Source organism: Molossus molossus, unplaced genomic scaffold, assembly GCF_014108415.1.
Source record: "Molossus molossus isolate mMolMol1 unplaced genomic scaffold, mMolMol1.p scaffold_m16_p_14, whole genome shotgun sequence".
Classification (NCBI taxonomy): domain Eukaryota; kingdom Metazoa; phylum Chordata; class Mammalia; order Chiroptera; family Molossidae; genus Molossus; species Molossus molossus.
In genome coordinates this window covers 64737741-64752734 of record NW_023425349.1, presented here as the reverse complement: position 1 = coordinate 64752734, position 14994 = coordinate 64737741, and the positions used below count along the sequence as shown (strand labels likewise).

General features: G+C 35.4%; 1 protein-coding gene across 3 annotated transcripts in view; it reads left to right on the top strand.

The window, feature by feature from the left end:
• Positions 1-14994, top strand: part of MPDZ (multiple PDZ domain crumbs cell polarity complex component) — a 137309-nt gene that overhangs the window by 53732 nt on the left and 68583 nt on the right. For all 3 annotated transcript variants that reach the window (XM_036260789.1, XM_036260788.1, XM_036260787.1), the window contains exons 14-19: positions 1872-2018; positions 3097-3261; positions 5089-5274; positions 6443-6652; positions 8829-8945; positions 10921-11088. In XM_036260789.1, the coding sequence (XP_036116682.1) occupies positions 1872-2018; positions 3097-3261; positions 5089-5274; positions 6443-6652; positions 8829-8945; positions 10921-11088 (993 nt within the window). The remainder of the gene's footprint in view (positions 1-1871; positions 2019-3096; positions 3262-5088; positions 5275-6442; positions 6653-8828; positions 8946-10920; positions 11089-14994) is intronic.

Below are 14994 nucleotides of genomic sequence, written 5' to 3'. Positions count from 1 at the left end.
GTGATATTTGTCTTTCTCTGCTTGGCTTATTTCGCTTAGGATAATACTCTCCAGGTCCCTCCATGTCATCTCAAAGGATAAGAGATCTTTCTTTCTTACAGCTGCATAGTACTCCATTGTGTATATGTACCACTGCTTTTTTATCCATTTGTGTTTCCAGATCTTAGCTATTGTAAATAGTGCTGCTACGATCATGTGGGTACATATATTCTTTCTGATTGGTGTTTCAGGGTTCTTAGGATATATTCCTAGAAGTGGGATCACTGGGTCAACTGGAAGTTCAATTTTTAATTTTTTGAGGTAACACCATATTGTTTTCCATAGTGGCTGCACCAGTCTGCGTTCCCACCAGCAGTGCACTAGAGTCCCCTTTTCTCCACACCCTCGCCAACACTTGTTTGATGATTTGTTGATGGCGGCCATTCTGACAGGTGTGAGGTGATACCTCATTGTTGTTTTCATTTGCATCTCTCTGATGATTAGTGATGTTGAGCATTTCTTTATATGTATCTTAACCATTTGTATGTCTTGTTTGGAAAGGTGTCTGTTTAGGTCCTCTGCCCATTTTTTAATTGGGTTCTTTGTCTTCCTTTTGTTGAGCTGTATGAACACTATATAGTGGAAATTAACCCCTTATCTGATGTATCATTGGCATTTATGCTCTCCTATAGAGGGGATTGACTTTCCATTTTGATGACTGTATCTTTTGCTGTGCAGAAACTTTTGAGTTTGAGTCCCATGTGTTCATTTTTTCCTTTGTTTCTGTTACCTTAGGTGATGTATCAGTGAAAATTCTGCTGAGTATGTCTGAAATTTTGTTGCCTACATTTTCTTCTAGGATTTTATTGATTCATAAGTCACAGTTAAGTCTTACCCATTCTGAGTTTATTCTTGTGTATGGTATAAGTTGATGGTCTAGTTTCATTTTTTTGCATGTAGCTGTCCAATTTTCGCAACACCATTTATTAAAGAGGCTGTCTTTACTCCACTGTATGCTCTTGCCACCTTTGTCAAATATTAATTGAGTATATTGTCTTGGGTTCATTTCTGGGTTCTCTGTTTTGTTCCATTGATCTATCTGCCTATTCTTGTACCAGTACCAGGCTGTTTTGATTAGAGTGGCTTTGTAGTATAACCTGAAATCTGGTAATGTGATCCCTCCAACTTTGTTCTTCTTCAAGATTTCTGTGGCTATTTGGGGTCTTTTTTGGTTCCATATGAACTTTTGAAGTATTTGTTCTAGTTCTGTGAAGTATGTCATTGGTATTTTGATGGGGATTGCATTGAATCTATAGATTGCTTTGGGTACGATGGATATTTTAATGATGTTAATTCTTCCAATCCATGAACAAGGTATGTGCTTCTACTTTTTTATATCTTCCTCTATTTCTTTTTTCAATGACCTGTAGTTTTCTGAGAATAGGTCCTTTATTTCTTTGGTTAAGTTTATTCCTGGGTATTTTAATTTTTTTGCTGTGATGGCAAATGGGATTGTTTTCTTAGTTTCTCTTTCTGTGAGTTCATCATTGGTTTGTAAGAATGCCATCGATTTCTTGACGTTAATTTTGTATCCTGCTACTTTTCCAAATTCATTTATTAAGTCTAGTAGATTTCTGATGGAGTCTGGGGTTTTCTATGTATAGTATCATGTGATCTGTGAATAATGACAGTTTCACTTCCTCCTTTCCAATTCGGATCCCTTTTACTATCAGTCCTCTTTCAAAGGCAAAAGTCCAAAGCTTTGCAAATTTACAACAAGGTTTTTGAAGCTTTTGTGAGAAAGTTGACCTGTTTTGAGTAAACATAAAATATATACATGAGAATTAAAACAATATTAGAATTGTGTTCTTGTTGTTTTTTTTCTTTTTCAGGTGGCCCATGTGAGCAAGTTCAGTGAGAACAGTGGGTTGGGGATAAGTCTGGAAGCCACAGTAGGACATCATTTTATTCGATCAGTACTACCAGAAGGTCCTGTTGGACACAGTGGGAAGCTTTTCAGTGGAGATGAGCTATTGGAAGTAAGGAGCCATGCCATTTTACCCTCCCTCCCTCAAATAACATTCTTAAGGTGCTGCAGGAGGCTTCATGTGGTGAATACATTCTCATTATAATTTTCCCCTCTAAAGGATACTTAAGAGAGATCTAGAAATAAAATTCCATCCAAAGCAGAAATTTTAAATCTGTATTTGCATTGATTTTCAGACGTAATTTCATGCTGTTTGTTTGTTTTAATTTCAAAGAACTATAAAAACTTTTTCAAATTTTTTAAAACATTTATTCAACCTTTAGAATAGGTAATACATTTACATATTTCAAAATCACAAAAAATGCAAAGCTTTACAGAAGCCTCTTTCCTATTCAACCAGTTCCCATCATCATTCATTAGGTAACTGATGTTACATTTGTTTCTGTGCAACCCTCTGGGTATTTTTAATGCTGAAGTAAGAATATTTGAATGCATTCTTTTGCCCCACTTTCATAAAGAACATGCTAACACACAATATGTGCCATTTTCCATTTTGATTTGTTTCACTTAATAATAATATAAAACATCAATTTTTAAAATAATCTCTTTTCCTATTCATCTTTTGGGAAAGATTTTATTAACTCTTCTTTTCCAAACTACTGCACCGGCAAATCAAGCTAGTGATTTTTCTGAGAGTGCTTTTGAAGGTACAATTCCAACAAGACTCTACGCTTGCATGTAAATTATTATTATTATTTTTTCTTCATTGATTTTAGAGAGAGAGGAAGGGAGAGCGGCAAGAGAGATAGAAACATCGATGAGAGAGAACATTAATTGGCCACCTCCTGCATGTCCCCCAGTGGGGGTTTGGCCCACAACCTGGGAATGTGCCCTGACTGGGAATTGAACCGGCGACCTCTTGGTGCATGGGTCGATGCTCAGCCACTGAGCCACACCGGCCGGGCTCATGTAAATTATTTTTGTACTATTATTTCAAGTCTAACTATAATTCTGAGCACAGCAGAACTACGGTAGTAGTAAAACTTATATTTATTTAATGAAAAATTGTTTTGATAATAATATTCATATTATGAATTGTTCTTTCATGGACAACTTATCTTTTTCCACAGGTGAATGGCATAACTTTGCTTGGGGAAAATCACCAAGATGTGGTGAATATTTTAAAAGAATTGCCTATAGAAGTTACCATGGTGTGCTGTCGTCGCACTGTGCCACCCACCACCCAGTCAGAATTGGATGGTCTGGACTTATGTGACATTGAACTAACAGAAAAGGTATCCCATATGAGACTAATCTGAAAACATAATGGAAAGGCTAAATGGCGTTTGAAAAAATGTTAAGCCTCTTTTCTTTTATCTGGTGTTTGATTTTCTCATATTGCCCATGGCTTCTAAGAGAGACCTCCAAGTCAGACAGATCTGGGTTTGAATCAGGCCTTGCACTTCCTAGCTCTGCGACCTTGGGCAAGTCACTTCACTTTTCTGAATCTCAGTTTTCTTCTCTGTGTAGTGTAAGTCAGCTTGCTTGTTGTGCAGCATTACTCTGCGGGTAATGTAAGGTAATGTTGTGATATTAGATATTATTGCCCAGTACATGCTTATATAATTTATTCACACTATTCCTGTGAAGTCAATACCAGAGAGACTGTCCCCATTTACAGAGCACAAAATTGAAGTATGAAAATAGTATATAGTATCTATGTGGTAAAAGATACTTTATATAACCTACTGAGCTCAGGTCCTGGCACACACTTACTACTCAATGAATGACTAAAATATGGATGGACACGTGATTTCTGTTTATGTCTTATTTTACAGTATTGATAAGTTCTAAATTATGAGAAATTTGACCTGGTAATACTACATGTCAGATAATACTCTGTAACATCCAGAAGCTCCCATTTTTCTGTTTGCTCATTCTCTTCCATTCAGATCAAAATGTTGAGAAATGGAACTTAATGGCTTTTCTGAAGACTCAAAGTAGATATCTAAAGTCAGGACTTGGACTTTGCATAATTTGCAGTCTAAGTTAAATCTCATTTAAGGTATAACAAGATGATGTTAGGATTTGATTTACATTATACTGAAGAAATTAGTAAAATGGAATAATTTTTAAAACTTTGAAGAATAAAGTGTATAGTTTAATATTCACATGGATGATTAGAATAGGGTAGAATAAGCAACACAACTCCAAACTGTGTAGCACCATACATACCCATACACGTTTTTGGGGATTATTATAGTAAAGCAGGTAGACAGATTTGCATCCGTGGCCCTATGCTGTGCAATGATTGATTAAAAGCAAAGCTGGTATACAAACTAGATAATCATCAGCAAAACTATATCTTTCCTGAATTTGATGTGTTTATCCAGAGTAACAGATCTGAATTCACCTAGATTCCCTTTAATTTATGTTTACTAAAGAAGCTAACATTTTGAACCTCTGTTTCTGTGCTAGGCGCTTTACAAATGTTACCTCATTTAATCTTCAAAAATCTATGACACGGGTAGTTACGAAGCCCAGGTTAAGAATATTGCTCAAGGCAGCATACAAGAAACCTTAGAGATAGACTTCAAGCCCAGGCTTGTCTGACTTCACATCTTATCTGGCCACTGTCACAATTGATTCATGGAACAAGCTGTGCACAAGATACAGAAGCTTAGAACCCTTGTTTGCATAAAGTATGGAACTTTTACACATAGCCATTTCTTGTTGAATTGTTATTTATCCTAAGAATTATTTTTTTAATATCAAAATAGCTTTATCTTTTTCTTCTGACTACAGAAGTGATTCAGATACTGATGGAAAAAAAAAAGGAAAATCACCCACAATCATGCTGCTGAGATATAACCTTTGTATATTTTTATATGAGATCATTGAACCTTACATTTTTAATGCCTGTTACAAGTTAGGTATTTCTTCTTGTCTGATAATGTTCAGTAATAATGACCTTAATTCCTAAACGTTTCCTAATAAGCTGCTCTTATTTGAGAGTATTTTGTTCAGGAAAGAGACTGAGAATCTCCCTTTTTCTTATAGTGTTGTTATGTGTATCTGCTAATCTAGTGCCTCTGAAATAAGAGCTCTGGTCTGTTACCCAGCCTCATGTAGATCTAGGCGAGTTCATCGGGTCTTCAGAGACAGAGGATCCTGTGCTGGAGATGACTGATGTGGGTCAGGATGCAGAGAAGGTTCAAGGACCTTTGGCCATGTGGGAGGCTGACGTTCAGCACATCGAGCTGGAGAAAGGGAGCAAAGGACTTGGTTTTAGCATTTTAGATTATCAGGTAAATATATCCTACTTTTAACAGTTTTTTAATAAAAGATGATATATGCTAAAGGTATATTGTTGATAGCAGAGAAAAAGCAGGTCATATTTTAGTCATCAAAGACATTTTCTCGTTCCTAGTAAATCTTTCAAAATAGTAATTTATATGATTTATTGATTATCATAAAGGATTTTTTTAACATTGAATTCATTGAGCTTTTTTATATTTCAGCTCTTAGGGATTTAAAGAACAAAGAACATACAGAATACATTTTAGGAATATTGTAGAAATTATATATATATATATATATATGTATATATATAAATATATAAAATTTACATTTGGGTAGTATATCCAAACTATTTTTATTTCCATGCACTTAATTGATGGTTCATATTTTAATGGTTAGACAGAAAGTAGTAGACATTTATTTTGTCTGAAGTGAATAATAGACTTATAATTGGATATTTTATAAACTCAAGTATTCCTTTCATTTGACTAAACTTATGAATAAGCTTAAATTGGTCAAATGGGACTGTGCCCTCACCTTGCGTGGTGTTCTGTGCCTCGAGTAGCTGAGGAAATGCTGTGGCCTGATAGACACAGCTGTTGCTCCTCATTAATTAGTACTGAGCCAGACGCCGTCTCCGATGACTCTGGGGGCTGCGTTGTTCACAGGGCCGATTCTGGAGCTTTGTGCAAATAGTAAGGTTGCTGTATACCTTACACTGCATCACCAAATTCTGTACAGCCTCTTTTTATATTTCCTTATTACAAAAGACAGGCCTGACCTCCAGTATATTCACATCTACTGACGCAGAACAGTTATATCCTATTTCACAAATGCTGCTGTTAATATTTCATATATCTGACATCTATCTAGCTTCAGATGATAGTTATAAAATTTGACAATTTATCAAAAGTTAAAATTATTTTAAAGTTATCTGTACAATTTGAAAGGTTGGCTCAGGAATGGTGGCAAATGAGGGAGCCTTGTTTAAGGTGAACTCTTCCTAAACCCTAGAACGGAGATAACCTTTGCCCAGATAATGCATTAGCAGTCTTAATAAATTTTTTAATGACACTTGAAAGAGTTACTCATTCATTACAGTTCAGGAGGGACAACCTGTGAAAATATTTCCAGTGTAAAGTAGAGCTGCCTTCTTTTTCCTCTTCTGACTGTCAGGATCCAGTCGATCCAGCAAGCACCGTGATCGTGATTCGTTCTCTGGTGCCTGGTGGTGTTGCTGAAAAGGATGGACGACTTCTTCCTGGAGATCGACTCATGTTTGTCAATGATGTCAGCTTGGAAAACAGCAGTCTGGAAGAAGCTGTGCAGGCCCTGAAAGGGGCACCATTGGGAACTGTGGAAATAGGAGTTGCCAAGCCTTTACCTGTAAGAATTTGGATTTTACTGAGTCCTTTATTTGCAAGCAAAATGGCTTGTGGGCATATTTTTAGCTTCATGTGTTCTTAGGATTGAATGATGACTTTTGATACTTTATTATCTACACAGTAATTAGCTCCATGAGAGTAAAGATTTAATTTTGACTGATATTTTTAAGAGAGTAAAGGAAATAAAACAGGATTTTCAGAAATAAATTTATAACATTGTTTTGTGCTTCACTATTAACCTTTTTTATTCAGTAATAATGTCATGATGATACAGAATGAAATATTTGCAAAGAAATAAGCCTTAAACTATCTATACCAATATAGTGGAGTATTAGAGAAATTAATAGCATTAATAACTAACTGGAATCTTTAATGAGGGTGGGATAAAATAGAATCTGTAGAGTGGCCTAAGGTCCTGCATCCTGTCAGTTTCAACACAATTGTTGTCTAATTACTGCAAAGCGAGAACGTGAACTTTCCAAAGTGGGTTCATCAGCATGTGTCTCTCCTGGGAGGGAGTAGCCCTCACGTCATTAATTACTACCATATTCAGATTTGCTAATGACATGCAATGTAATGTCAATATGTTTATTAGGTGTAATGATTGCAACATAGCACTTATGACTGAGTTGCAGTGAAATATTAGAGACATTTTCACTCTTTGTGAGATTATTTTTTCAATGTATAAATATATTTTTAAGTGAAAGGGCAAATATTCCTTCTCTTAAAAGAAACACAAACACATGGATATAGTTGCATAAACATCAAATAAAAATCTGTTGACTTTGAAAGGATTTGTTCAAATAGTAAGCTTTGTTAGTATATTTTAAATAATTAAATTTTTTGTGCTTCATTTTTACTCCACAAAAAATTGGTAACCCATGAACATATATTTATAAAATCAGAAAGAGGGAGAGAAGAAGGGAAGAAGAAAGAATATGTTAATCTAACCTGAAATCAAATCAGAATTGTAGAAATCAGAAGAAAAGATCAGTACCAGGAGGAATGTAAGAATGAAGATAGGGCATTGTGGGACTGCGTACAGGGGGTGGGCAAAAGCAGGTTTACAGGTCTTAGTATGGAAAATAATACAGTAATTAAAAGTAATAATACAAGAATAAACTCTGTGTTTCACGTACTTACAACTGTAAACGTACTTTGGCCCCACCCTGTGTATTACGATTGACTGTACATTTAGTTCTGGTCTTTTTGTTAGACAATGAAAAATGGCAAACACGGCTCAGTATGTATTCTTTATTGTCCTTAGGAAAATCCAGTTATTCAGCAGACTTTTCCCCAAACTAGTTCCAAAATAAATTTCTTTCATGAGAATATTTGCTATTTCAAATTCTATATACACTGCAATAATAATATGATAAATATCTTTTATATAAAGTGAAGTTTACTATCTATTAAATCATATGAAGAAAAAGAAGGGAAATGATTTTTCTTTCCTAAACTACTTCGGCATGTACTGATGATGCAGGGTGATATAGGCATAAGAATTACGTAAGTTTTATCTGAGGTTGGAATAAAAACATTAGGTTTCCTGTCAGTGGCTCAGGATGCAACTTGAGTGGATTGAGTACATGCAGTTTTCCTAAAGCCATGCTAAATTAAGAGACTTCTTTGTAGGGTTCACTAATATTCCCTGTCAAGTAAATTAACATTCTTTAAAATAATATTCTAGTTAGAGATGATAGAAGTTGATTCTTCTTCTTTCATATTTTGTTTTTTCAGCAATTCTTTTGTTTTAATACGTAAAAATTGCCTTATTTCTATGTTGAGAACTTGGTTAGCCAGAATATTTGGCAGATAAAAATGACCAGAAGATTACTATAATATAAAATATTATTTTGTTATAAAATATTGTAGACTTTGATAATCTTTTATGAGAAGGATGAAAAACTTAGTTGAAAGGGATTCTCATCTAACAAATGATGTTGGTATTATAAAAATAAATATCCTCATTGTGTCTTAAATAAAAATGTTAAATATGAATATTCATTATATTTTACGCTCATCATTCTATGTTAGTGTCATGTGGATCATTTAAAAACTTTCCCATTTTTTTTCTTCTCCTTTAACTTTTCTCCCCTCCCCATCTCCCCTTTCTTTCTGTTCTCTGTCTTTTTCATGATCTGATCCCCAAACTCTGGGCTTCATTCTCCCTGCAGCTTTCGCCAGAAGAAGGTTATGTTTCTGCTAAGGAGGATTCCTTTCTCTACCCCCCGCTCTCCTGTGAGGAGGAAGGGCTGGCTGACAGAGCCCTCTTTAGGGCTGACTTGGCTCTGGTTAGTGGCCACTACTTATCAAGCTTTCTTTCAAAAATCTTATGTCTTATTTTTGCCTTTCAAAATATTCTGAGGTCTTACTGTATTCTTTGTTCGTTATATTTTGGAAAACTAAACATTTTCTCATCAACTCGAATAGTTCAAATAATTCAAAATGGGAAGAAAAACAAACACGTGAAAACTCTTTGTTGGATTTGTGGGAAATTTATTTAGAATTAATTTTTTTTAATGTTTTTATTAATTTTTTAGAGAGAGAGGAAGGAAGAGAGAGATAGAAACATCGATGTGAGAGAGAGAGATATCCGTTGGCTGCCTCCTGCACTCCCCCCACTGGGGATTGAGCTCACAGCCCAGGCATGTGCCCTGACTGGGAATCGAACCAAGTAGTATGAGTCCTGGGTCTTCTCCCTAACTAGTTATATAATCTTATGTGGTCACTCGACTTTTCTTGACCCTAGTGATTTTATTGATACAATAATTAGATGAATTGAAAGTTAGGATCTCTTTTTAAGATTCTGAGGCATCAATGAAAGGTATACAGATTGTTTTGAGATATTTTTCTTTAATGTTATTTAAAACAAATATGTTTCTATTGTAATTTATGACCCAAGGCTTAGTTAATACTATCTGTGTAGATAGCATCTGTTAAATATTTACTATTTAGATTGTTGTACACAATGTCCATTTGTAAAGGGTAAACCTCCACATAGTTACCCACTAATGAATTTGAAAATGTATTGAAAATATATTATTAGAGCCCTGGCTGGTTTGGCTTAGTGATTAGAGCATCAGCATGTGGACCAAAGAATTGTGGGTTCGATTCTGGTCAAGAGCACGTACCTCGGTTGCAGTTCGGTCCCAGCCCTGGTAGGAGTCTTGCGGGAAGCAGCCAATCGATGTCTCTCTCTCACATTGATGTTTCTCTCTCTTTCTCTCTCCCACTCTATCTGAAGAGAAATGGAAAAAAAGTATCCTCAGGTGAGGATTTAAAAAAGAGAAAATATATTTATTAGAGAAGTTTAGAAATGACCCATCTGTATTCCTGTCTTTTTTTTTTTTGGCAAGAATGTGACCTGATATAATGTTATAATGTTTGTAACTTCCTTGACTAAGTGTATAACTTGAAATCACAAAGAAATAGAACATATGGGATTTTGCCATTAAAACAGAAAATACTGGTAATATTGGATAAGGATAGTATTTAGGTCAGTTCTGTCCCTTCTAAGGTGTAACCATGAGTAAATTGTAGGAAGAGCTCGAGCTTATCATGTCTTGATTCTTTCACTTGGTTCTGCCACACAAGGTAGTAATAGGAGTTTTAGATAGTACGTCATGTAACTCTCTATCTCACTCTATGTGAGTACTCAAACAATAGATCATAATTAGGCTCCTTGTTTGTTAATGTAATTTCAGCATAAAATACCACATTTTTCTCTTTGGTTTCTGATGATCACCATTAAATTCTGGGTCTGTAATTTGAATGGTTTTTAAATCTAGTTAAAGACAATTTAAACAATGTATTGTCTTAGTGAGATTTACAAATAGATGATTACCTAGCTGTCCTATTGAAGAGGTTTTTTTTAGTTGAATAGGAAAAGAGATGACTTCATTTCATTATAAAATTCTAGGAGTTGGGCAAGTATTATTTAAAAATATAGTAAACTAGAAAAAAAAAGTTTTTTTATTTATGAAACTTTAAACTTGGAATTGATCTAGGTCCTTTACTATTTGTTGCCTTTGGCCCTTTATTGATGGAATACAATAACCTTTGATGCCAGCACCCCGGCTGCAGGTGGGCATGCATCCTCATTCTGTTGCATTAGTCAGTCTCTGATGTGTTGAAGAGGGTGAAGAGGTCATGTAGAAAATAGCATAGACAACAGAAGGACACCAGTGTACCTTTGAGTCTCAAGTGGAGACTTTGTCATATATGTAATGAAACAGAATTTCCCGCTGATACTATCTATATTCCCAGGTGGACACAAATGAAGCTGACTTAGCAGATGAATCTGCATGCGACTCTCAGTACTCTCCCGATAATGACAGTATCTACTCGACTCCAGCCTCTGTTTTATCTCTTCGTGGCAGTTCTTGTAGTGATGGCCTGAACTATGGTCCCTCCCTTCCAACTTCTCCTCCCAAGGTACAAAAGAAATGTTATCTTGTTTATGGGGGAACCTTGTATGTAATTTCCAGAGGTCATATTTTATGGGGAGTTGAGTTGTAGGAGTAGCAAGTCAGAGACATTATGTTTCTCAAGTCATGGATTTATTATCAGATTAAAGTGCAGTTTTATTTAGGTCATGTTAATTGGGTAACTTTTAGACTCCCAGGGACTATTTAATTCTAGGATCTTTGATGCAGAGTGATAGACACAAAGGTTTGAGCTTTGATTAGGATTTTCGTGTTAAAAAGAAAAAAAAAACTAATGAAACATATTTCTCAAACTGTGTTTTTAGCTGTGTCTACTTTGGAAAAATTACAATTATTTTCTTAATGATTTTATAACCGACTTTCATGCAAAGTTGGATAGTAAACCATTTCTTGCATTAATATTTACCGGCTAAGTTAAACTTAATGCTACCATATGTTTTTATATAAAATGATGCTAAAGGATACATAAAAATCATTGTAAATGGCAAAATATATTTAAATGGCTGAATATGAATGAAGAATTTGGTTGCTATTTGACATATTTGTACCATTTATATTTTAGAATAAATTATTGGCATAAATGCTCCAACTCTATTTTCTTGGTGACATGCTCTATAATGTTTAATAAGTAATATTTGAAAACCTATCCAATCTTTTGGATGTTAAATGGTATGTTATTTTAATTTTGGGTTCTTGATTACTAGTGAGGTTGAACACTTTTTCATATATTGGCCATTTGGGTTTTACTTCCATCAGTGGACTCTTCATATCTTTTAACTACTTTTGTAATGGGTTTCTTATCTTTTTGTTGATTTGTTGGCATTGTTTATAATTTCTAGACATTGATATACAAAACAATTCAGTGTATTTTTATGAGTGTGTGTATATGTTTATAGTCCTCTCTCGCCATTGCGCTTCAACTTTCGAGGCTTCACTCTATCGCGGTTTTTTCCAAATATATTCATTAAAAAGTTGATCGAGACAGTGAAAATGATACAGCGTGCACTCAGTTGTCTGACTCAAGTATACATCCTTGTATTATAATTAAAATTTAAATTACTGTACGTATGGACTGTAGGCCTATGTATTCGAGCACCCCAGGGATCCTTCAATGCCAGGTGCAACCACTAGAGTCTGGAACGGATTAACTGCGATAAATGAGGGACGACTGTATATATTTAAAAACTTAAAAATGTATGGGAATGTTACTTTCAACTTTAGTAAAGAAGTTATGAAGTTATTCTTTTTTTTTTTTTAATCCTCACCCAAGGATATTTTTCTGTTTATCTTAAGATAGAGTGGGAGGGAGGGAGAGAGAGGGAGAGAGAATGAGAGAAACACATGGACTGGTTGCCTCCAGCATGACCCCGACCAGGGCTGGGGACGAACTGCAACCAAGGTACATGCCCTTGACCAGAATCGAACCCGCTCTTTTTTTTTTTTATCCTCACTCGAGGACATTTTTTCTTTCTTTTTTTTTTTTTTCAGATAGAGTGGGAGGGAGAGAGAGAAAGAAAGAGAGAGAGAGACATCAGCGTGAAAGGGACACATCAGGTGGTTGCCACCCACCCGACCCAACCAGGGCTGGGGACAAACCACAACCAAGGCACGTGCCTTTAGTGGGAACCGAACCCAGGTCTCTCTGGACCGCAGGCCGACACTCTAACCGATGAGCCAAACTGGCCAGGGCAGAAAGAAGTTATTCTTGGAGAAAAAAGGAAGCATGGGAATTTAGCTTAGTACATTAAATCCTTTTAAGTAGAAAAAGAAGTTGAAGAAAATATGGCAAAATGTTAAGATCAGTTAAGTCTGGGCAAAGCATTTATGTGTGGATATATTTTATTTAGTTTTCTATGTTGGAAATATACCATCAATAACAATTAAGATAAAAAGATTTGACAATATTTCTTTCTTAAATATATGAAATATATATTTTCCACATAAGTTCAGTGGGAAGGGAATTTGAACCTATGAAATAGTTGGAAAGTAGAATTTTCATAAGTCTAGCACAGTTTTCCTCTTTTCCTGAATTAACAAGTATTTTTTTTGGCCAGAACAATCAAAGCATTTTCTTTTATGTTCAAGGTACACCTGTTATCCTTGCAAATGATGCTGGGCAATCTCTTTGAATTGGTTCGCAAGGTATAATCTTGAATGGAGCAGCTGCTCCTCTCTCACCACACCTGAGACTGTCTATCTGACGGCATCCTGCCTGGACCCTGTTCAGTCTTTCCTGGCCTCAGGGCTGGAGGCTGAATTCATCTCCTAATGGAATCTCCTAATCCACAGCATAGCACAATTCTTGCCAGTGGGACAGATTGCATTGTTTAACTTTGTAATTGTTACTTAAAGGGATTACACAATCTGCATACTGAGAAGCATATATTTTACAGGGCAAATGCTGGCTGTATGCAGCACAACATATTGGCTTACTGAAGTCTGTTTGCCTCCTTTTTTTTTTCCCCAAGCAGTTTACTCTTTTGTTGAAGCACATTTTGGCAAGCTGGCTTATCAACTGAAATATTTAAACTACAAAACAACAAAGAACACATTAATGAGGGTGTTTTCAAACAAATTGTGAAACTCCTGTGTGCTTTTAGTTTTCTTTCAAAGTAGGACTGTTCCTAAGACATGGTGAATCTCTGCAACAATGGTTTTGTTTTTGTTTTCTGTGGCATCTTTTTAGCATCTGGATATTTACTAGAAAATTTGTGTAAATAAATAAAAATTATGTGATGCATTCCTATTTTTGTTTCTTTGCACTAAATTTACTTTAGAAAGACAAAATGGCATTTTGTTAGGAATTTAGAATTGACCATTTTTCTTAAAGAAAAATGAGCTCATGTTAGGACTTTTTAATTGATTAAATAAGATTGTATAGCATATGATACTGATGTGAAGAAGGATGAAATAGAGTGCAGGGATCTGTGATCCTGAAAGTTTTCGACTCTGATAAATATGTATTAATCTTGTAACCTTAAAATCCTGTCTGGAAGCCCACAGTAGTTTTGCCTATCTCCTTACATTGATGAAAGGTCTCGTCACTGTGGTCAGGTGTGCTAGAAGGTGTTAAGAACTGGTCAGCCAGAGTAGGAACTCATCATGAAGGGAGGACTTCCTCATTACAGAGCCTGGGCCCCGCAGTAGCTCAGACCCCAGAGGATCGCAACCCCAGGCCGAGCTCCTCTGCACAAAATTGAGTAGTGTTTGCTTAATTTGATTAATTATCACATAAGGACTTAAGGGAAATAACCATTACTCAAAAATCTGAAAAATACAGCTGCTTCCAGGGCATTTGGATTAATAGAGGCAGCCCGCTGAAATGTGGATTTTAAAGACAAACAGCCAGTGAGAGTTCTCCTTTCTTACTGTTCTAGGTTTTGATTTTTGGATTAATGTTTTTATTCTCTTTTTCTTGTCAACTCCACAATAATTATTTTCAAACTTAAATCCGTGTAGACTTTTGTTTAAAACTTCAACGTATTTTGGGGGAGAGGAGACTTTCATTTATTTTTTTCCTATTTGGCTTAAAAATACACCCAATACAGATTTAATAGCTATGTGATGAGTCTCCCTTCTCCTAATCCTCACCTGCAGGCCCCACCCTCCTCTGTGCACTGACTTCTTACTCTTGCTCCAGGGATGAAATAACTACCAGTTGGTGCATGTCCTTCATTTCTGAACATCAGTATACTTTGGAAATGCTGTTCATTCTACTGCAAGTTGAACTTGGTGTTTGTCAAGATAGAAACTCCTTTTTACACCTCGTACACTAAACACAGCTAATGGAGTTTATGATACTTAAAAAAAAAAAAAATCCCAAATCTTCACTTAGTCTTTCTACAACATAAAATATTGCTGCTTTTCCATTCATGTTTTAAATAGGTCTATTTTT